The sequence below is a fragment of the Lactuca saligna genome, chromosome 5 (assembly GCF_052625555.1).
Source record: "Lactuca saligna cultivar CGN05327 chromosome 5, ASM5262555v1, whole genome shotgun sequence".
Classification (NCBI taxonomy): domain Eukaryota; kingdom Viridiplantae; phylum Streptophyta; class Magnoliopsida; order Asterales; family Asteraceae; genus Lactuca; species Lactuca saligna.
This window is the reverse complement of record NC_136421.1, coordinates 223,566,405-223,591,373: the sequence shown is the minus strand read 5'-3', so window position 1 is coordinate 223,591,373 and position 24,969 is coordinate 223,566,405. Positions and strand designations below refer to the sequence as shown.

General features: G+C 36.5%; 2 protein-coding genes across 3 annotated transcripts; both read right to left on the bottom strand.

Annotated features, from left to right (window-relative positions):
- Positions 1 to 13,128: 13,128 nt before the first annotated feature.
- Positions 13,129 to 15,414, bottom strand: LOC145045329 (exocyst complex component EXO70A1-like). Of its 2 annotated transcripts, XM_078993671.1 has the most exons (2): positions 14,067 to 15,414; positions 13,129 to 13,979 (listed from the first exon to the last, which is right to left on the bottom strand). In XM_078993671.1, exons 1-2 carry the CDS (start codon positions 15,167 to 15,169, stop codon positions 13,316 to 13,318), a joined length of 1,767 nt encoding a protein of 588 aa, XP_078849797.1. In that variant the 5' UTR covers positions 15,170 to 15,414; the 3' UTR covers positions 13,129 to 13,315. The 2 variants fall into 2 exon arrangements, with proteins under 2 accessions (XP_078849797.1, XP_078849796.1); XM_078993670.1 differs by having other exon boundaries at positions 13,129 to 15,413.
- A 4,583-nt stretch (positions 15,415 to 19,997) lies between these two features.
- Positions 19,998 to 22,694, bottom strand: LOC145045328 (pollen receptor-like kinase 3). The gene is made up of 2 exons (XM_078993669.1): positions 21,239 to 22,694; positions 19,998 to 21,157 (listed from the first exon to the last, which is right to left on the bottom strand). Exons 1-2 carry the CDS (start codon positions 22,563 to 22,565, stop codon positions 20,424 to 20,426), a joined length of 2,061 nt encoding a protein of 686 aa, XP_078849795.1. The 5' UTR covers positions 22,566 to 22,694; the 3' UTR covers positions 19,998 to 20,423.
- Between the last annotated feature and the right edge of the window lie 2,275 nt (positions 22,695 to 24,969).

Below are 24,969 nucleotides of genomic sequence, written 5' to 3'. Positions count from 1 at the left end.
ATATTTTGAATCATCGTTGTATTATTTGCTTTAATCTGTTTGAATCTAAACGATCTTTTCTAGGATTTCGTCCGAGCAATTGGCATCACAGCAGGAGACTGTGTAATACGCATCTCTTTTGTTTAGAGAATTCATTAGGGTTTCCGTTAATATTGGATCTAGTTCAACTGTCAAACTGTGTTTTTGATGCTGTTATGTGATCTTAATATTACCCTAAAACTATTTGAGTATTACAAGTCTGATTCTTTACATGTTACAAAGATTTTATCATCATGCAACACCACGATTCTCACTTCAACTCAATCAATCTGTCAAGCGGCATTAGATCTATAACCAGGATCCCTATCTTGTTTCCCAATAAGCATGAAGTCTGGGCACTTGATTTTGAAGATTATGTTCTTGGTCTGGAAGACAATGGCTATCTCATCTGGGAAGCAATCATATTTGGGGATTTTGTTCACACTTGAACCAGAAGAGTTATTAAAACTTAGAAGGAATATAACCAGCTGCTCCTTGATGTAAATGATGTTCCCCAGGATGAGAAAGAAAAGCTAATCACCAATGTTAAAGCAATGAGGATCATTAAATTCGCTTTGCCCGCTGATACATTTCGTCTAGTTAGTTCATGTGACACTGCTAAAGCCATTTGGGATAGGCTCAAGGAACTCTACTCCACTGATGCAGATCTTGAGCACTCCACTCAAACTCTCTTGCTTTTTGAGTTTGGTGCTTTCGCACAAAAGCCTGAAGAAATTTTAAGTTTAACTTTCAATCGCTACAATCATCTTTCGAGTAAGATGATGAAACATGGTATTGGACGAGAAGTAATCGAACAGAAAGTTACGTTCATGAACTGGCTTAGATCTGAGTGGATGGTAGTGGTTTCTATTATCAAGGTGCATGAGCAGTTTAAAAACTATTCCTTAGCCAAGCTTGTTGGGATTTTCAAGGCACACAAAAGTGAGGTGACAAAGGAAGAAAAAGTTGTTTATGGAATGGGATCTCTGGCTCTAGTTAGGAAAGGCAAGATAGTTTCAAAAGATGGATATGAGTTTGATCAATCTGAATGCGAACTTGCGAGCGATGAGTTTGCTTTAATGGTTTCAAACCCTAAGAGGTTCATGAGGAAAAATTTCCCCTCAAACAAGAATTGAAACTGGCAGGCATCTATAACTCTGAAAAGGTGAAAGAAGAGAATAAAAGTGCTTCTCAAAAGGATGAAGACAAAAAAGGAGAATAAGCTCATAGGTGACTCTGGCTATCACTGCAACTACTCATGGAAAAAACCATTTGATTAAGGATTGCATATTGAGAAGGTTAAACGAGTAGAAGGAAGGAGAAGATGATGAGGCTTACCACATGTGAAAGCTAGAGGAGATTAAGAAGAAAAAGAATGTTGATAACTCTATGTCCGCTTTAATTGTGCAGGAAAATGTAGCTGAAAACGAGTTTGGAAGAGTTGGGATCTGGTTAACAAACTCTAAAGATGATGAGCTTCGTAGGACAACGCACGACAAGGCATTCATTACGAAAGAAGATAGTTCGTAGTTTAGAGGAAGATGCTTGATGGTGACAAACGAAAGGTCACAGACGCATGGGAGTACTACTTAGGGTGAAAGAGGAGATGATAGTTGTTTCACAGCGAGACCAGTCAATGAACAAATTAATGAATGCGAACAGTTGATCAACAAGGTAAATCTAATTCTTGAATCTCTCAATATACCTATGTCCAGATACGAGACTTAATTAAATGACCTAAAATTCACATTTTCAAGCATTAGTAATAGTTTAAAAAGAAATCATTTGACAAACTCTAACCTAACTGATCAAATTAGAAGGGTTTCGTTGAAAAGCGATGAGAGGCGAATGTGTATAGAGAAGATCGAGTCGGATTTGTCTAAGTCTAGGGATCAATTAATTTACTTGCAATGAGACAATTTGATGCTTTTAAAACAACAAAACATTTTTTTTGATTGCTAAAACGCTTTACTTTAACATTACTTAGTTGCACATTGATTGTGAGATTAGTGAGAAAATTCACAAGATGATCTTACCATTTCTTGAATTAAAGGAAGACGAAATTGACGATGATTGTTATAAGTGCGAATCTATCGTCTCATTAGACGAGACTTCTGATGCTTACAGGGTTGGACTGGAAAGAACCGAATCATACATTAAGTCCAAAGACCACAAAATATGTTAAAACAACTTTTGGATGAAAATGATAAGAAGCAAATAAAATATGATACTATGCAGAAGTTCGATTCATTGAGTGTCAAATTAAGTTCAAAAAACAAAATTAACGTTGAAAGTACATCTGAATTTGATGAGGATAGTGATATGAGTGAAATATATACATATATATATATATATATATATATATATATATAGAGAGAGAGAGAGAGAGAGAGGATGAGATTAATTGCTCAGAATTTGTTAAAAATGAAGCAGCACCTGCAAAAGCCTTAATCTCTGAAAATTCTGTTGAATTCCATGTATATCTCAAAATAAACCTGAAATTTTAAAAGGAAAATCAACAGTTTTTCCTAAGGTCCAAACTGTTCCAAATCAAGTCTTTACAACCAAAGGACTAGACTTAAATCAAACAGTTGAGTTAACATCCATCGTCGATAATGACAACAAAGATGGTTGTGATGAGTACTTTTGGTCAGCTCTAATAGACAATGCAGATGAAACGAAAGGTCTATCAGAATTGACCTCTTAGAAAGTGAAATGAAGATATGTGGCAGAACCACTAAAAAACTGCTCAAGCTTTGAGAAAGGAAGTCCAAGTGGAACTACGGATGTTCAAAGCGAACCTCAATCAGTGAAGGACGAATCTCATGCAAGAAAGATAAAACTCAAGGCAAACGTTCATAAGTCCTTAGAGTAATTTGCGGGTCAAAAACAATAAAGAAATATGAGATATCAAAGAAATCTCAATGAAAAGAAGCAATTTTGGCAATCCCAAAATCCTAACTATGTTCGCAATGAAAAATCTTCCAATCAAAATGTGAAAGCTCGTTTAAATGTGAACCCCACACAATGTTGACATTGTCACTCTTGCAATCCACAGGAATCCAAAAGGAAAATTGTTCAAAAACCTTCTTTTTCAAAGAAACCTATGGAGAAACCAAATCCTTATCATTCATATCCCACAAAACCTTCATCCAATGATGTTAAAGGAAAAGGAAAGTTAGTTTCGGATCCTGGTGCTCTAACCAACAAGCCGTCTACTAATGTAAAGAAAGTTGAGAAAGGGTTCAAAAAGAGTCAAATCCAAAATAAATAAAAACAATCCAAACGAAAACAATCTTTTCCAAAAGAAATGAACGTAAAAGATAAAATAAAAGTTTTCACCATAACAAAGAAAGATGAAAGTACATTAGTTAAACATACGTATATGGTTGATCTTACAATTATTTTTTTCCCCGTTTTGTAAAAAGCTCACAAGGACCCAAGCAAATTTGGGTTCCTAAATTTGCTTGATTTTTGTAGGTAATTAGTGACGAGCAATTTGAATCAAAATGGTACATCGACAGTGGTTGATCGCGTCACATGACAAGAAGGAAGGAGGAATTGCGACAATTTCGTGCTCTCAAAGATGGTGGAAATGTGAAATATGGAAACATTTCTTTTGGAAGGATTAAAGGCAATGTGATGATAACGAATGGAGATTTTTCGATTCGTAAGGTGGCGTATGTAGAAGGCTTGCAACACAACCTCATAAGTGTGTCACAGCTGGTTGTGGGGACAGGCTTAAAAGTCTCATTTGATGACGAAGGGTCTGAAATCATAGAAAAGAAGACGAAAGCAGTTCTTCTAAATTTGAAGCGAAAAGGTGAAATGTATCCTTTAAATCTGAATCTGATACGAAGGAAGCCATTCAGTTTCTTACTTACGAAATCTCACCCAGACGATAGTTGGCTATGGCATAGAAGACACTCGCACATTCACTTCAAATACATCAACAAGCTTGTTCTTGGTGATCACGTGCGAGGGCTTCCTCTCTTAAGATTCGACAATGATCATTTATGTGCAACTTGTGAAATGGGGAAGCAGAGTAGAAAAAGTCATCCAACATTAGTAAACATGAAAGTCATCTAACCTTTAGAACTTCTATATATAGACCTTTGTGGACCTTCTGCAATTGAAAGTGTCGGTGTTAGTAATTATATTCTTGTAATAGTTGATGATTTTTCACGTTTCACTTGGATCTACTTTCTTAAACAGAAATCCGAACCCACACCAAAACTCAAGGACTTCATAAAGTAAATTGAGCTTAAACTGCAAAAGCTGGTTCGCAATGTTCGCAATGACAATGGGCTGGAATTAAAAAACCAAGTGTTTGAAGAATTTCTTGCTGAAAAGGGAGTATCACACAACTTTTCTGCTCCCTCCACTCCACAACAGAACAGTGTAGTTGAAAGACGAAACCGCTCCTTGTGTGAAGCTGCAAGAACCAAGCTGTCATTCACATGTCTATCTTTCTATTTCTGGGTGGATGCCATTGCAACTACATGCTTCACCCAAAACATATCCATCCTAAATAAGCGATTTTCAATTACTCCTTATGAAATCATCAATAATCGCAAACCTAACGTTAAGTTTTTCCATGTACTTGGTTCCAGGTGTTTCATTTTCAACTCCAAGGAACAACGAAACAAATTTGATGTGAAAGTTGATGAGGGTATATTTTTGGGATATTCGCTGACCTCTAAGGCATATAGGATTCTTAACAAACGATCCAAAAAGATGGAAGAAACCTACTATGTCACGTTTGACGACAACTAGTTGAAGAGGATTTAGTCGAATGAGAGTCAATCGAAGGAAAACTTTCCTAAGCCATATCCAGCCACGATTCCTTTAGCCAAGATGTATGAGGAATTCATGTTACTTTTTGATGAGCCAGAGAAGGACATTTCATCCGAATTAAAAGCAGCTGGCAACAAAGAGGATGAATTGAAGAAGATAATTGACGATGTTGTGAAGGATTTACCACAATAGCCACCTACTGCGAACATCCCTCAAAACACCAATGCTACATTTAAGGGGGAGAATTCTGACTCCAATGCAAGTCCTCAGGGGGATCAATCTACACCACAAGATATGAACATTACATAATAGGGTGAGGGTTTTACTTCGTCTTTCTCTCCTGAACCACCCTCTGATAAAGACGAATCACCTTTCACAATAACTCACGAACCTCTATTCACAGGAGATACTTCAATTCCTGAAAAAGAGGACCTCTCATCATTCTAGGGCGAGAATAAAGATGTGAATGATGATTCGGACGTTCAATCAAAATTCAAAGAAGTAAATACTGAATTGGATCCCTCTTATGATCCAAACTATCCTCCACTAACCAAGTGGACCAGAGATCACCCAAGAACTCAAGTAATTGGAGAATCTTGTATAGGAGTCCTTACGAGATCTCAGCAAAAAGCGAAACAGACTGTATTATTCTCTAAAGTGGAATTTTGTATGTTTAACTTATTCGTTTCCAAGGTTGAACCCAAAACGATTAATGTTGCTCTTGATCATTCTGATTGGGTGCCAGTGATGAACGATGAACTCAACGAGTTTGTACGAAACAAAGTTTGGAGGCTAATTCCAACTCCACCAGATGCATCAGTTGTAGGTTTAAAATAGGTGTTTCACCACAAAATGGATAAAGAAGGGAATGTTATAAGAAACAAGGCGAGAATCATGGTTAAGGGGTATTGCCAGGAAGAAGGCATCGACTAAGAAGAAACCTTCGCACATGTTGCAAGGTTGGAATTTGTTCGCATCTTCTTGGCATACATAGCGCATAAGAACTTCGAGGTATTCCAAATGGATGTCAAATGCGCATTCTTAAATGACGAACTTGAAGAGACTGTATATGTGGAATAATCACCTAGGTTCGTTAATGAAAAGTATCATAACCACTATTACATCTTAGATAAGGCTGTTTATGGTCTGAAGTAAGCTCTAAGAGCCTGGTATGAAACTCTCACTCGTTTCTTAAAAATGTCCAAATTTAAACAAGGTTCGGTTGACCCAACCTTCTTTCGCAAGAAAGAGGGTAACCATTTAATGATTTTCCAATTTTATGTTTATGACATCATTTTCGGTTCTACTAATCCCAGCTTAACAGCTGAATTCCGAAAGTTGATGGAAACCAAATTTGAGATGAAATCCATGGGTCCTATTAACTTTTTCCTTGGGTTAAATATAAGACAGGGACAAGAAGGCATTTTTATTAATCAGGAAGCATATATGAAGACCTTTCTTACTAAGTTTGGAATGGTGAAAGAGTCAAAAGCAAATGTTCCAATGGCATTCAGAATGAAACTAACACCATCTCTGGAAAAACCAGTAGCTGATATGACTCTTTATCGTCAGATGATAGGGTCATTGATGTATCTAACCGCTAGTAGACCAAATATCATGTTTTCCGTTTGTTGTTGTGCTAGGTTCCAAGCGAATCCTAGAGAACCTCACATGACGACAGTCAAAAACATCTTCGGATACCTAAAACGAACCTCCTTGCTTGGCATTTGGTATCCAGCAAACTCAAGATTCTTCGTACAAGCGTTTTTGGATGTTAACCTTGGAGGATGTGGATTAGATAGAAAAAGTACAACTAGAAGATGCCAATTTCTTGATGGACAACTTGTCAGTTGGCAATCTAAGAAGCAAACTTGTGTATCCTTGTCAATAACTGAGGCTGAATACATATATGCTGCCTCATGCACATCCCAAGTTATTTGGATTCAAAATTAGCTTCATGATTATGGCTGAAGTATGAAAAGAATTCCATTGTACTGTGACTCTGAGAGTGACATTCACATTTTTCATAACCCAATGCAACACTCAAAGATGAAACATATAACACTGATGTATCATTTCATTAAGGATCACATAGAAGATGGCAACGTTGAAATTCACTTTGTAAGATCCTCTGATCAGTTAGTTGACATATTCAAAAAGTCTTGCTTGAAACAACCTTCAATAGAATTCTTCAAGGCCTAGGAATGATGGAAGTTGAGTATGTTCTGAAATCACTTTCGCATATATAATGATTAAACTGTGAATCGGTGTGAATGTTCGCAGTAGTTCGTAGTCCACTGTTCATTCGCAGTTTACTTTAACATTGCGAATCGGTGCGAATGCTCGTAGTAATTCGTAGTCAACTGTTCATTCGTGGTTTGGATTTCCCAATATCCTTTTGTACATTATGTATACTGTTTTTTCTCTTTGTTTTGTTTTTCAATCTTTTATGTTTTAATTTTTTTCTGAAAATTTCAAAAATACAAAAATATTTTATTTGTGTTTATTTTTTTATTGCTTTTATTTTCACAAATCACAAAAACACTAAAAATATCTTAAGATGATCATGGAGGCACTGGTTCGTCTCATATCTCAATTCGTGTGATGGGGTAGGTATAAATCTCTTTATTTATGTATTAGCTAAGTGTCCTTAGAAGCATTCTATTGCATGTTGTCCGAAGCCTTAATCGACACGATGTGAAGCCTTAATGAACTGATTCTACCAATCGTTTCTTCCCAACCAGGTTGTTAAATTCACATTAGTAATGAGCTACCTTAATCTTCTCACTTTGAGTTAAGAGTTATCTGCTTGGTCACTTTCACATAACAGAGGTACATTCGATCCTTGGAACCATATTCACACTTCTCCACTTCCTTCACACTCATAAATGTAACCCTTGAGACTCTCAACTATACCACTGAGGTTTATGGTTACACAACATGGTTTATGGTTACACAACATCTGTGTTAATGATCTTAGTTTCGTCCACCATGAACTGAGTGAAACCCAAAATCCAACACACTTAAATGAATTGACGGTGAACAATTAAACGTTCAAGATTTTCACCATGGAATTAACAAAAGCCACTTTCGTGGTTTGTACCAAGAAATCTCTTTTTCTTTTACGAGATCTTTATGACCTGTTCTTGTCCCAAGACACTTCTTCCCACAAGATCCATTTTTTTTAGATTTCAGAATTTAATATTGTCACCAGAATAATTCCTAACCTACTCGTTCAACTGACTACACTGGTCACACGAGTACTTCGTCCAACTCTTATACTTATATCAAGTTTCAGAGTTTGGATGAAGATGAAGCCACATTGGAAGCCTAATAAAAGATGCCTTTTGGTGTATCTTAATAAACAGTTGATCGTATTTCAACGGGAAACCACACAGATACTTCTTAGTCTCACTTGATTTTGAAGGAAGAGATCTTTGCTTGGGATCCATAGCTTCGTGTCTTATTAGACATCACTAGCATCCATTAGAATTAATTGCTTTATTTCTTTATCTTTGGAACACTCTTGCACGAAGATCCTAGTGATTTTCAAACGTCTGGTTCGTGGTACTTACATTAAGTTTGAGGTTCGTAGTTCAACCTATGTTCTCTTAAAACGAAGTTCGCTTTCATATGAGACATATGGAATCTCTCAAAACTGCGAAAGGGGAGCGTTGACGCGACAATTTCTTGAAGATAACAATTCAAATGACGCGTGAAAATTTGAACAGACATCTAATTTATCACCGTATGACATATGTCTCTGACATGAACAGTTGTCAAATCGTGCTTTTTCAGGTGACGTTTCATTAATCGATGCAATATCTCTCTATATTTTTCTCCTTAATCGCATGGTATAAAAGGATTTTGGCGCTTCATCTCTCATTACCACTCACAAAATTCTCTCAAATATTTCCGGCGATCAAAAGCAATCAATTGTTCATCTTCTTCTTCAAGATCTCAACAATGGCGGGCTCTTCTGAAACTCCCTCCGTTCAAGAACAAAGTGGGCAATCTCAACTTCTCACCATCAAGCCGCATCAAAACCTGATCATCGATCTTGATCCTTTCAAGTATGACAGCCATATGCTTATAATCATAGAGTGTCTGAAATACTCTCCACTTATCACAACCCTAACCAATTTGGAAATTGTTCCGATGTCTTTATTTTCAAAGGCCTACTCTTCTACATGTTACATCAAAGAAGAACAAAGAATCACTTTTCAGATCCTTGATAAAACAACCTCCATCGCCAAAGCTTGATTCTTTTTTCTCTTAGGGCTTGCTCAATCTGATAACTTGATTGATCCTAAATCCATCTCCCACTCAGCCCTGTTAGAGATGTTTATCAAATGGGGTATAAAGACACCTTGTCTGCTGTTTCAAAATTCTATAAACCTAACTTGCCGCCCCAATGGAATGGACTTTTCACAATATTATTCAAGGCCTTTTCTGAAAGGGTAACATGATCTGATTGTGCCAGCAAGCTGTTCATGGCAATCATCCATGGTGTCTATATTGGGCTGAATATCAACTATTGTGCTGTTCTCTGGGCCCAGGTAATTTAAAGTACCCATTCAACTACTTGTCACAAAGAAATCTCTTGTGCACGCTTTTCGTCCATCATTGTTCAAAGGGACATCACCAAGTTGCAGATTACCATTATGCAAGATGCCATGATGTCTAAAGTTGCAACCTTTCACACCACTAGAATCATTATTGCTGATTCTTCTAAGTTCGCTTTTGTCGGATCAGTTCCGAGGCCATGCTTCGTGATGTGCCTCCTGCCAGCAAACTTCTTGAGAGCTATCGTACACTTCCTGCCTCAAGTTTTCGTACTTTAACTCCTAAAATGCAGTCAATTATAGTTGAAGCAGATAAACCCAAGAAAGGGGTAACAAAGGGGGCAAGACGGGGGAAAAGAAAAAGGGGAGATACGAAAGGTCCGTCTGAACCTGAGAACACTCCTAAGAAGCGAAAGGCGAAGGCTGCTCCATCTACAGTCGCTCCTAAAAAGCGAAATTTGAAGAGAGTTTCTCCCAATACTAAGTCCCCCACACCTTCTGAAAGTGAACATTCGCAATATGACACTCAGTCAGATGTTCATAATGAGGAAGAACAACCCATTCGCAATGAAGATGAGGAGCAAGTTCACGACAAAGAGGCTACATCTAATCCTGAGGTAACCCCTACTTACAATGATTTCTTTCCATCTCCACCTCATTCACCTGAGCAAACCACAACACCAATTACCATTGAATCCTGACCTCCACCTGTTTTTATTCAACATCAAAGCACCATTCCCTTATATGTTCCTTTATTCACTAATTCCACTGTTCCACCCACAACATCTGGAGAACCTGTTGTTTCAGTCAACGCATCTGATGCGGGGGCTTGACTTCAGGCTTTACATCATCTCATATCTCTCCACCCTTTTCCCCAATACACCGACATAATCCTACCATGATCTATGGGGATGAGGAAGATGATTTAGCAGGGTTCACGGTCAGTCCATTCACTATTCGGACTGCTAGTGATGATGAAGCTTCAGTTACAAAGGGGCAACTAAAAGCTATCCACGAAAAGCTTGACTCTCTGCTTCAGACTTCTAAACTTTCTTCTTCTGATTAGTACTCCCAAGCCTCCATAAAGTCCATTCTTGAAACCCTCACCAAGGAGCATTAATCTAATCTTGAAAAGATGAACAAGGCTGTGGATGCCTCTATCTCAGTCTACAACGAAACAACTGAAAAAGTCGATAAACTAATTTCTGATGCCACTGCGTTTATGTACAACTTCTAGTATTCTTTTGAGACCAACACAACGAGAGCTAATGAAGCAATTGCAAATCTTGGTTCATCTCTAAAGGTTAAACGAACAAAACTGCAAGAAGTCAGAACGGGAATCACCATTGATCACAAAGAGTTCAAATCATCCATTTCTACTCAAATCTCTTAACTTCAGGATGATCTCACCATGGAAAGAAATATAATGGGCTCCCTTTCTATTAAAACCGAAAATTTTAAGGTTCTCACTGTTAAGCTCGAACAATATGAGAAACAGATCCAGGATCTGATCACTGAGAAGGTAGTAATGAAAAGCTGCATCTCTGATGTTAATGGCCTACTCTCATATATTATAGAGACTAAGGAACCAATGATAACAAATACAGTTCAAAAACATCTTGCTTAAAAGCTGAGACCAGTGTTCGCTATACTACATCGCTTGGAGGGTGTTCCGGAACCTTCCATTATTCTGAAACAAGGTGGAGATCAACCGAAGAAGACTTCAACAACTTCAGCAAAGCCAACCACTTCAGTCAAGCCAAGTATTAAAGTCGAATCTGAGCGTAAAGGCAAAGACAAACTTTTTTCTAAGGAGCCAATAGTTGATAACAGCGATGAAGAAGAGCTTGATGAAGAATAACTCCAAAGGTGAAAGGCTCGTGATGCTGAACTGGATGAGAATCAAAGAATAGTGAGAGAGGCTGAAGCCAAGGAGAAAGTTGAAAGAGAAACAAGGTCCGCTCTTGAAAGCAGGAAACTCTTGTTTCCTATTTGGACGCTAAAAAGAATTCAAATTCAAGCTATTGATTCACTGAATCAGTAGTGGTTGGAACCGGTTGTGTCGTTCGACCTCCAGAATACTCAGGAGTCACAATTGGATATTCCAATTACATCTAAAGCCTTTAAGTTTCGTTCTTTCATCAAGGTTGCGAATGTCCCCGTCTCTGATAATGGTGTTGATCAACTTTTCTTCCAATTTTATCTTAAGCACCTGAGGCTGCAATACGAGACTTGGAGTGCCAGCACGATCACGGCAGTGAAGCTCACCGGACCAATCAAGACTGACAGTTTTCCAAATGCCAAATTCATAGTTGTCCGAGGTTCTGCGAGTCAAGTTCATGAGTTCACTCTCGCAGACCTGTCGTGTATCAATCCTTATGACTGGATTATTCTCTACAACTTGTTGTTGCGATATGCGTAGAAGTACGAACCTGTTATCCATCACCTTAAGCTTTTGATGATTCTGTATATCCAAGAGGTGGGCACTATGGATGTAGAGATAGTTGCAGTGTTATGAAAGAAGCCTACTGCAGTTCCTAAAGAAGCTCCTAAGGGGTTCGAAAAGTTGAAGCTTGGAAAAATCTACAAGGAAAGCTGGTATGTTGTTTTTCAAGCGAGGGATAATAATGATGCTGACTATCGCAAAACGTGTTTCTTCCTCCCAGACAAACACTTATACACCACATCTTGTCTCGAATTCATCTTGGATCTTGTCAACAAATACAAGGGCAACAATGAAGGTGATAAGAAGTGCTTCTAGGACATGATTCATTGGTATGTCCAGGTTCGTAAAGCATTATTGAGCATAATTCTGAAGGTTTTTGAAGTACAAAAGCGAATCCAGAATTGATGTTTGCTCGCCTTAAATGACGCAAAAGGGAAGATTGTTGGGATAATTATGTTGCGTCTCTGGGCTTTTTGTTTGGGTCTATCTTGTAAACGGGTTGGGCTTGTCCTCCCGTATTTCATTCTAGGGTTTGAGTATTTAAGATGCATGCATCCATCGTATTTTAGTTAACTCTGATATTGTCTTGTAACCCTAATCATGCCTCTACAGTAATAATTCTTTGTCGAGTTCTTCTAAGGCATGACTTTTAATCATTCAACATATTTTGAATCATTGTTGTGTTCTTTGCTTTAATCTATTTGAATCTAAACCATCTTTTCAAGGATTTTCGTCCTAATAGTAGCAACTTAAGAAATTTCATAAATGACCATTCTCCACCATTTTATTAACATTCAAGTCCTAATTGGTCAACAAGCGCCTAACTTTCGTAATTTAGCAACTTTGGTCCATAGTTTTTCTCAAATTTACCGTATTAAATTTCTAATTTATTTATATCATACTTATAATATATTTTATGTACTATTATCTTTTGGTTAGTTATACTTATAACTTTTTATTATTTACTTATATCTATTTGATTTTATTTACTAAAAAAGTCATTAAAAATAACAAAAACGTCTAGATTCTGACGATGTTACACACACGACACCACATAAATACATATGTCATAGTATAAATCTGTTTTAACACTCATAAATTCTAAGTACGCAATTTTTAAGTGACGTTGAAATGACCAATCTTGAAATTAAATTTGGCGCAAAACAATAAACAAGAGAGTAGAAGTGGTTTGGTTCTTTCATGTCATTTTCCTTTACTCCTTTTTCTAGTTTAAAAAGTCCAACTTTCAAACACGCATATTCATGTATTCACAAGAACACATAAAAATAGTAAACAAAAACATAAAAAGGCATACTAAAGCAGTTATGCAAGTTTTATTAAATATGAGTATTCATGTTAATAATTAACAAGAAAAGTGAAACAAAGTGATGAAATAACATGCAGCGTGCTAACAGATTATGAGGCTTCATCTTTCTTTTACTCAAAAAATAATCAAAGAATGATATCCTACAAGATCCGACACTCCCTTTTACTGTGATCTTCTCCTCGAGTGTTGCGAAGCTGCATATCCTTCAAACAAATCCAACACAGCAGTCTCAAGATCTTCAACAGAGTACTTGATGTAATTCTCAGGGTGCCTCCCACTCTCAATATGATTCCTGAATCTCCCAAGAAACGACCGGTAAGCCGGAATTAGTGTTTCCAAAATGGAAATTCTGAGCTCCTCACGAAGCTGTTCATCGGGTATCAACCATAAGGATTGTGTCCTGTGAACTTCATCGAATATGGCATTGAACGATTTGAATCGTTCTCTCAGAGAGCTCTTTGAAACCCCGGCAGATGAGAAAGTTTTGGTGGTGTGTAATCCTTCGTCTCTCAAACAACGCAGTACTCCGACCCAGGTTGCTCGTTGGTGGTTTGTAGCTGCCTGTCTAAAGATCCTGGTAAGAGTTCTCAGGTACTGGTCTCCGATCATCTCCCTCAATTCCGATGAGCCTTTGATCTTTTGAACGATGTAGTGGACGTTGTTCATGATGAAGAAATGAGCTAAGGAATTGTCTTTGTAGTGTTTGGATTTTCCTTCCAGGTTGAATTGCAGTATCGCAATTATCCAGATTAAGTGGAGAGCTAATGGTGATTGACCTTCGTGGTCGGTGAAATCCATGTCCGGAGTAGTGGAATCATCCGAGTATCTAGATCCGGTTGTAGGTTTGGAGACGATTAATTCTCCTAGGGTTTGCTTGTAATCTGAAATCAAGCTTATGTAGTTCATTACATACCTTGTTAATGGATGAATGGTTCCACCGGGGACAGGAACACGAGAAGGTTCTCGAAGAACTGCACCTTCAAACTCCGATAGCATGCCTCTAGCAGCCTCCGCTAATCTGGAGAGTATCTCCGTCGCCTGAGTTTTGATTGATTCGGCTGGTTTCGAATCAAAAACGTCGTCAATGTCAGGTAATAAATCCAATAAGGAATCGTGTAAATCCAAGATCTTGAACAGCTTCTCCGGCGACCTACGACTGATACTAATGGCTTCCACGAAGTTAAAGAGCTGAATCGCCGGGCCTTTAACTGTTTCCATGAAACAAGCATCATCCGCCGCTGTTCCGAGATCCTCGAAGATCTGTTTGCAGAGTTTCTTCTCGCTTGCGAACAAGACTCTAACGCAGATTTTGGCTGCTCGTATCCACCTTCCGATTTTGGTGTTCAACGCATCCCATTCCAGCCTCTGGATATCCCCGATGCTCAGTTTCTCAACACCGAGCTTCTTGAAGCTTCCATCCACCACAGACTTCCGTACGCTTCCATACACCTGCACGCACTCTCTAGAGTAACCGGCGGTGAACATACGTTCGGCGATGCATCGGAGATCAGCAATGCTTTCCGATGGTATGAGATCTTGCTCGCGAATGCTGGTCATAGATCTGCAGCTCTCAAATGTCGCACTCCGTTCCGGAAAGGAAGAAGAGCCATCCCTGGAAACAGCATCGTCTTCCCCTCTGTTGCTGCAATCATCGTTTTCCGGTGACTCACTGCGGGAGCTGTTGGTTCTGGTAGTCAAGCGAGTTGAGGAGATCGACTCAGCGACAGATTCGGTCTCGATCGGAGTAGAGTTAGTGATGAGTATATTACGAAACTCATCCTCGAGACGAGCCATGGCGATCTGGATTGCATTGTTGACTTTTGTTGACTGGTGGCCATCGTCCGACAGTGTAGTTGAGTCCATGGATCGTTGAATTTGATCGACGGCCTGCAAGTAACGATCAATCTCTTGCCGATCGCCATCGAAGATCATACGGACCCTGGCGTCTTCCGATGCCGTGGCATCCCACCGGAGGATAATCTGTTCGGCGGCGCCGTCGTTTACCACCGGTTCCATTACAGTAATCAAGAAAAAGGAAATACTTTTTTGTTTCAAAAAGCGGGGTAAGATGAAAATCTAAAAGGAGGGTTGGATCTTTTATCGATAAAATGTATAATTTGTTTCTAGCTTTTGTGATTCGTTAAGGTCGGTGAGATTGGGGGAAGAAGATGACTTCAATCCAAGAGACTTAAAAAATAATCGAAATACAAACGATTCTGCTGGAATAATTAAATCCAAGGGAATTCGTGAAGGTTTTAAAATTACATTATTCAATACTTTTTAATCTTTTATGTTAGAATATTATTCTTAAGAAATAAAACTTATATTATTACTCACACCATTAATTATGAACGACAAAAAAAGAAAAAACAATATGATTAAAAATATACTCCAAAATGCTACATTATTTGGAATGCTTCTAACAGAAAGATATATCTTTTTTGTAAGGAAAAATATAAATATCTGATTATGGTTGAAGAAATTTTTTAGACAAACTTTAGCTTTCCTAATTTATAAGATTCATGGAAATCATCTATTTTATATGAACCGGATATAATTATTTAACTAAGAACAGAAAGATATATCTTTTTTCGTATGTGTTTAATATAAAGATTAAGGTAAGAGAAAACAAACATAAAGCTTATAATGTATTCCATTTGGAATTTAGTCATCCAAGAATGTTACATGTTTACATTCTCCGATAATGTTCTATCATCATCGAGTTCAAAGAACAATTGAGTAATGATGAATTTGAGGATATGGGTACCGTTCAAAAAATGTCCCTTAGCTGCAGATGAAACCACCAAGATCAACCAACAACTCATAAGTACCTTATCTAGTGTATAAATAACGTTTGTTTTTGGTTTCTTATGTTCATTTAAGTTTGTTTAATTGTTTGTTTGAATTATAGACATGAAAACATCAACATCAACCCAAGAACAATAACAATAAAAATCGTTACATTAAAAAAATGATCGAAGAATACATTTTCATGAAAGACTTTATTAATATGGTCGGTGTCTTAATGATCAAGTTCCAATCACTAACAATGTACGAAAACAGATATCGCATTTGAGTTGAATGTTTGGATGTTATTTGTATGAATTAGCCACTAAGAAGAGAGAATACAAAAATCATTGAAGATTTTCTGTAATCTTCGTTTTGAGCATCCTATAATGCATAGATGTTCTGCCGTACGTTAACTACAAAAATATTAATACTTACAAGTTGTTTATAAGGATTAATTGGGCACTTCAAATCCACACTAATGTTTTTGTTCCCCATATTGGACTATTTTTAACTTATTTGTTTGACTTCTCACAACACGTTAATAAAAGTATCTATGTGGTGAGATCATAACTTTCATTGTTTGCAAGATAAGGTATATCTAACCATACATGTTTAAAAAGCAAAAACCAACTGATTCCTAATAGTGTACGTTCATTTAGATATTAGATAATATACATACAATAGGCTCAAAATTAACCACGAAACAAAGGCGAACTTGCGAGGATCGTTAACCAAGGTAAACCAAAATCATTTGTTGTTCATGATATATCTAATTGTGCAGTCATGTTTTATGTAATCTATGCAAGGGCTTATCGCGAATGAGACTATCAAGGTTATGTGTCTATTTATAGGCATGAGTGGAAGTATATTTAGATATGCTCATATTTCATATTCTCTTCGTTCCATATATTTTTTTTTTGTCTATTTTTAACTTTTAAAGTCTTTATTCTTCAATTTTGATTATATATATATATAAAATACTTGATGAAAAATATATGAATGAATTGTGTTTTAAATGTCTTTTCATTATTATAAGTTTTATCAAGTAATTTACAACACGTTAATAAGAGTATCTATGATATATTTGGTGAGATTATAACTTTCATTGTCTGCATGATCAGGTATATCTAACGATATATGTTTAAAAAGCAAAAACCAATTGATTCCTAATAATGTACGTTCATGTAGATATTAGATAATATACATACAATAGGCTCAAAATTAACCATGAAACAAAGGCGAAATCGCGAGGATCGTTAACCAAGGTAAACCAAAATCACTTGTTGTTCGTGATATATTTAATTGTGCAGTCATGTTTTATGTAATCTATACAAGGGCTTATCGCGAATGAGACTATCAAGGTTATGTGTCTATTTATAGGCATGAGTGGAAGTATATTTAGATATGCTCATATTTCATATTCTCTTCGTTCCATATTTATTGTATATTTTTAACTTTTAAAGTCTTTATTCTTCGATTTTGATCATATATATATATATATATATATATATATATATATATATATATATATATATATATATATATATATATATATATATATATATATATATACTTGATGAAAAATATATGAATGAATTGTGTTTTAAATGTCTTTTCATTATTATAAGTTTCATCAACTAATTTATAACACAAATAAAAATATTTAAAGTCAAAATTGAAGAATAAAAACTTCAAAAATCAAAATAGACAATTAATATAGAACGAAGGTAGTATTTGGTTTCTCAAAAACAAATATATCCCTATTTTCATCATAGATATTCAGAAATCAAACAATCAACTTAAAAGGATCCCAAAACACGCAATCCCCCGACACAAAGACAACTTTTTAAAAAAGAAAACAAGCAGCTTAAAAGATCCCAAAAGAAGCTAGAATAACTTGTCGAAGGATACGAAAGTGTTTAATAGGATGATGCATGCACCCCCTCCCTCTGACATGAAGAGATTCCAATAATGAAAACATACATTCTCGAATGAAATCATCTACAACAACATTTTCGCAACACTCACTTGAAATGCCAATAAATATTTGAGGCATTACCATTTATGAGTGTTCAATATAAGATCTTTAATGCCTTGACAATATCGGTGACTTAAACTTTTTTTTTTTAATTTATATAGTAGTTAGTTAGAGGTGAAGAGACATGTACTATCACTTTTCACTGTTCTACGAATCGGTAGAGAGTGAGTATCTCCGGTTATATTATTATTAGCCATTCAATTTAAGCTTATTTTATGTAATGTTATGTAACTATATGTTTTATAGTAATGTACTTTACATTAAAAGTAAAAAAAGATAAAGTTAATCTAACTACGTAAGACACTTTTTATTGTTAAATAACGAACCAAAAATGCATCCGTCAAGGATCAGAACATTACATTAGCACCTATTATGTAATATAATATTTGTTAGTCTTTTAGCATATGTTCTAATGGTATTTTTGATGCATTATGGGCATTCTTTGAAGCATTATGATCTTTATTTGTTTTCTCCTTGGCTTCTCTTCCCTTTTATGCAATTTAAGGGGTATTATTGTGTATTTTCAATGGATTAAACCTTAATGATGCTTAGTGCGCATTCTTTGCAACATTATGGTTTTTCCGAGAAGGGATTCTCCTCCTTTACGTTTGAAAATCATTATAAGTTTCTTGTTTGTCTACTTCTAAGTTTGCACTCATGTTGAGTAATGACGAAAAGGACAATGAAGCACCAACAATTGGAAGAGACTTAGGGGAATGACATACTAAGGCATTATTGTCTGGAAGCACAATCAAATTGAGAATATAACAATTCACCTACAATGCAAAGGACTCCAATACTAAGGCATTATTGTCTACAAGCACACTCAAATTGAGAATATAACAATTAACCTACAATACAAAGGAATCCAACAACTACATTGCAATAATCAGACTAAAACTTAAACTTAAAGATATGATATCGAAACCCTTACATATATGGTAATAGATAACATTGTGAGCATTTAGCAAGTAGAACTTATGACTTTTCTGTGTATGGTTGAATGTTACGTCGGGAATGAGCATTACATTATTACACGCGGGGAGTTTGATTTTTGGTGAACAAGTATCGAGACTTGTTAGGCGGGGACAATGACTCTAATAAATATTCCCTACATATAATAAACTACAAGTGTGAAAGTTAGTAGGGTTCCATTTATATCATACTTAATATACATGGGTTCACATAAATACATATTTGTGGAGTTGCTGGTTATCTACTAAAATTCAAAACATTCAAATTATATAGTTACACATAATCTTCAAATATGATCATTTAAATGAATAACCTTCAAAATATGATCATTTAAATGAATAAGCAAAATTTTGGTTTTACCATGAATTAAGAAAAAGTTTACAAACTTTTGGTTTTAGCATGAATCAAATCTCATATAAAGAGACTTTTTATCATAAGATCACATGTATATGAGCCGAATGATATCTTTTCATATTTTTATATTTCAAATGTACTTTGTTGTATATTATATTAAATAAACCTACTTTGTTGTATATCATGTTAAAGTTTATTGATTTCTTTTGTGGTCCCAATGGATGAAAAGGTGGGTTATGTGCTATCGGCTTATGGGGAGTAACAAAGAGTGTTGTGTATTAGTTGTCAATTTTAATTAGTGTGCAGGTGCAGGTTTAGATTCTGCTACTCCTCTTCCATGAATGGAGAGAGTATCTCTCTGAATCCGCTGTGCACGTGTGATTTACAGCTGCAATTTGCAATCCATTTTTCATAATTAATGTAATCAAATAATCAATCATTCCCCTTTGCCTATTTTCTTTCATAATCACCATCTCACATTTTCTTTATCGAACACGAAAATAATTCAATATATTCATCTAAATCTAAAAGTAAATCAACCAAAGAAGTGAAACTTAAGTAGCCTGAATCACACCCAAAGTCATACAAAATATATCCGATTTTCAATAGTTTTTTAGATCATTCTATTATAAATAGTTTAATACTTAATTTTAATCATATATTACTCAAATTATAATTTAATGTGTTAATCAGTTATAACATTCTACAGAAATACGTTAGAAAATCAAGCCATTTTAAGTCTGTTAAAACTTGTCCTCTTTAATCCCAAATTTTCAAATGGTGTCGACTGTTGAGTGGGCCTTCGGCCCATGAAAGGCCCATTTATATTCTACAAACCTGAAAGGCCCATAAAAGCTCTTGAAGAGTTGAAGGTCGTTCATCCTCGAAAACACACCTGCTCCTATCATTTGAAGGAAAAAGATATAAAGTACATTGCCTAACTGCCTTCTTCCTTTCTTCTAATTATCACATCCGAAGGCTAACCCTAGCTAGGAGCATCCATTGTTGCAGGCGGATAGCACTAGCACAGCTCCAGAAGGAAGCCATGGGCCCAATGATATTTACAAATCTTGGGGACATCTTTCGATTTTGATTTCACATACTAATAACTAATTAGGATACTCGATACCCAAAACTATCGTTATTCCGTTGGGCCAATTCGTTGTTCCCGGTTTTAGCTTCAGTGGCGAACGACAAATACGAAGCATCAGATATCGTACTCGCTGCATCGTCGTATCTATCTCCAAACGTTGAAATCATCTGAATCGCTCTCTCGTCTCCGCCTTGAATATTCTCTATGCTACAAATTACGTCTCTAATGTCTACTCGGGACTCCGGATCACTTTCCGTACAAGCTGCACCGATATGTAACAGTTTTCTCATTTCACCGATGTATTTACTCGATCCGGTGATCTCCGGATCCAACAATTCCACCTCTCGATGTTCCTCCATCGCCGATTTTACCCATTGAACCACATCTGTTCCCCCTTGGCCACTGTTAACGTACTGCGAAGGGAATTTTCCGGTGAGGACTTCGAGAATTACGATTCCGAGGCAATAAACGTCGGATTTAGGTGACACTTGACGATTTTCTACTGCCTCGGGAGCTTTGTAAGCTGCTAATGCATTTGCGACGTAGTGTTTATCAATCATGGGATGCAGACCGAAATCCACGACTAGTGGCTGGTAACCAGGGCCGATGAGTACATTGCTTGATTTCAGATTGCCGTGAGGCAACTCTAATGTGGCAAGCTCGGTGTGGATGTAGCCCATTCCTTGTGCGATTCCTTGGATGATTTTCAAACGGGAATACCAGTTGAGCTCGGCGTGCATCTTTCCTCTGTCACCTGAAAGATATGAATCATGATCATCTATCTGCAGATTAGGTAAAACGAATTACTAATTCTGATAAATTTAATGCTAATTACCGTGCAATAAGTAAAGTAGACTTCCGGTGGGAATGTACTCGTAAATCAAGAGCTTCTCATTTTTCCGATAATGGCATGCAAGTGGCGGCAAGATGTTTGGGTGGCTGAGTCTTCCTAGTTTCATCATCTCAGCTTCGAAACCATTTTTATCGATCAAAGTCATTTCTTTCAATCTCTTCACCACCACAGTCATCCCATTTGACATGGTGGCTTTGTATGATGACCCCAGCGAGCCATTTCCGAGCACCTCCGCAGCCGCCTTCAATATATCCGACAATCGGAAAACTCCTTTGGTGTTGTTTAACAACATTAGTTCGACACCTGCAGCCTTCTTTTTTGCCAATAACGACGCCTGACCTGCTCCAAATCCTTGCTGCCCCGGAATAGCTTCTGGTCTGCCGATACTACATATCGTCAAACCTACGGAACCTTCAAGATTATCTTTCTCCATGATCCCAATCGTCTCTGAATTATCTTTTCTCCTCCTCGCCAACACGAAGATTCCGACAACCATTAGAACAAGAATTATGAGAGACATAAGCATGAGTAGGTATTCTATCCTTAGAAACTTTTTAGATGGTTTTTCTTTTCGTTTATCAGCGGTAAGTGGAGTGTGAATATGACACACCTTCCCAAATTTCGCCCCACAAAGCCCAGGATTCTCTTCAAAAGAGGATGCATCGAATCTTATCAAACCCGTTGGAATTTCCCCGGTCAAGTTATTATACGAAAGGTTGACCGACTCCAAACTCCGTTGACCGATGGGCGGAATTTGGCCGGAAAACTGATTCTCTTCGAGGTGTAATTCCAAAAGGTTCGGGAGTTGAGCAATTGAAGAAGGGATTTTACCAGTGAATTTGTTTCGATCGAACCATATTTTCTTCAAGGAATTCATGTTAGCGAAGTAATCGGGAGGGATTTCGCCGGAGTATTGGTTCCTTGACAGGTAAAGACCCTTCAAAGATCCAAGCTTATTGAATTCCGGAATAGGGCCTGAGAAAGAATTGTTTTCAAGGGAAATGATTCTCAAGCCTGGCATTTGCGAAAGGGCATTTAAGTCAATATTACCAGAAAGCCTCATTGATTTAAGATGAAGATTAGAAACGATCCCATTTGTACAAACAAGACCAACCCATCTTATTACATCATCACACGGCTGTGTTCCGAGTTTCCAAGAATCAAGAGGCTCAGGATTATTCAAAGATTTCTTGATTCTAAGCAAAGCGTCTGAATCGGTCATGTAAGCTTTCAACATCCATGGAAACATGATGATGATGATGATGATATACAGGAAAAAAGGTGGTTTAAGGAGAAAAAGAATGGCCATTTACTTAGCCAGTAGAAAGAAAAGAAATAATTGCGATGGCTATTGCCTTGTTTTTTTCCATTAGCAGATTGGAAGTTTGAGATGAAAAATCTGGTGCTTTTGTGATTCTTTTGTTGTTGATAAAATGCAAGAGTGGCTCAGAATGAAAAAAGCCTATATGCTTTTGACCAAGTCAATGATTAACCGTTTATCTTTCATTTCATGCCAACAGTAAAACACAAATCTTGCATTCATTCTATATATTCCCAGATTTAACCCTATTATTTTATGACACCAATTCTAACCGGAAACAGAAAATAATAATAACAATAACAATAATAATAATAAATTGGTGCAGGAAGCAAGTTTATGGAAGCAAGTTTATCTGTTTATATGAAAATTATGTATTGCAACACATGTAGTATGTAATGGTTTCCACATATATTATTGAATGCCGTGTGCTTCAACTTTTGGGTGCTACAGTTGCAAACTCAAACTATCAACTACATTCGGCACAGAACCGGATCTTGGAAGGCCGAAGAGTGAACATTTCCAACCACGCACTACAAGGAAAAAGATAATTAGCGGCGACAAAAATCGCCGGTAAAATGTCAAATTGTCGCTGGTAATAAATCTTTGCTACTGCTTTGTTGCTATTGATCAAATTGTCGCTACTAATGAGAATTGTCGCCGGTAATGATAATGTCGCCGGTAATAACAATTTTCATTTTTTAATTTTTTTTTATTCAACGATTTTGGTTGCCAGTAATAATGTCGTCAGTAATTACATAGCAACATTCGATTAAATATCAAAAATAATAGTGTCGACGCTAATTACAAAACAAACATCCGATTAAATATCAAAAGTAATAGTGTCGTCGGTAATCACATGCACATCCGATTAAAAATAAAAAGTAATAATGTCGTCCGGTAATTACATAACATCCGATTAAATATAAAAAGTAATAACGTCGCCGATAATAGTGTCGCCGGTAATTACAGAAAACAACCAAAAATTTTACAATCTAAAAAGTAGCAAAGCGTGATAACAAAAGTAATATGCAAATAAAACTAATCTCTACATATCATCATCTTCATTTCCATCGTTTTCTCGATTATTTTGGGATTGAGAAAACGAATAAAGTTCATCCCTACATGTCAGGTCGTTAAGCATTGCACGGAGATTTTCCAACTACATACTTAATAACAACATATAATAACATCCTACTTAAACCAAATACACATACTTTCACATAATTTAGAGCATGAAATTCACATACTTGCACATACATATACCACATATACACCAAATACAAATACATTCATATACACACATAATAACATCCTACTTAAACCAAATATACATACTTTCGCATAAATAAAACCATAACATCCTACTTATACAAAATACATAAATTTTACATTCATCTACCACATATACAACAAACATACATACATTCACATACACACATAATAACATCATAATTATAACAAATACATATAATTTCACATACATAAATACATATGGCAATTTTCATATAATTTTCACACCAAAATTACATAGATACACACACCAAATACATATAATTTCACATATATAGATACATATGTCAGTTTCACATAAGTGATACAATTACACATAGCTTGCAATTAAACTCAAATTTTACAAGGGATTGAAGTAAATAGAACCTGTAGTGGCGGAAATCAATGAATATGTCGCCGGAAAAATTGTTCTTCACCCGGAAATACCCTCACCAACCCAAATACAAAACTATCAAAAACAATGAAACTGAAAATTAATTTACAATCAATCATCAAATAGAGCTAGAAATCGAAATTAAAAGTGAAAGACAATGAGATATAACAACTTAGAGTTACCTTTTTTCCCGAGATGGAGGTAGAAATCGTGAGTTAACTCGTTTAATTGAAGCCCCTAAACGCATTTGATCCCTAATCTCCGAATGTGGTGAGATTTTATGTTGAAATCGACAGAAACAACACAAAGAATGGGGGAAGAAGAAGAAGCAACGTTGATGGAAGAAAGGAAGCAAAAGAATAGAAGGAGTCCGTTTTTGTGCCTTAAATTTGCGATAGCCTTTAGTGGCGACGCTTTTAGTGACGGCTATTTGGCTTTTAGCGGCGACAAAGGTTAACAGCGGCGACTATCGGGAGGGAAGGGTACCGCGTCTATTTTTAGACCACTATTAGCGGCGATATTTTCAACTTTTAGCGACGACAAAATATCGTCGGTATTGGGTATGTGCGGATAAGACGCCCCAACTGTTGGATGAGATACTCAATCGAACGGCTAAGGTATATCAGAAAGGGATAACGCGGATTCAGATGGAATATCTTTAGCGGCGATACAATTACCGGTGATAGAGGGTTTTACCATCGACAAACGGTAGTGTTGCCGCTAAAACAT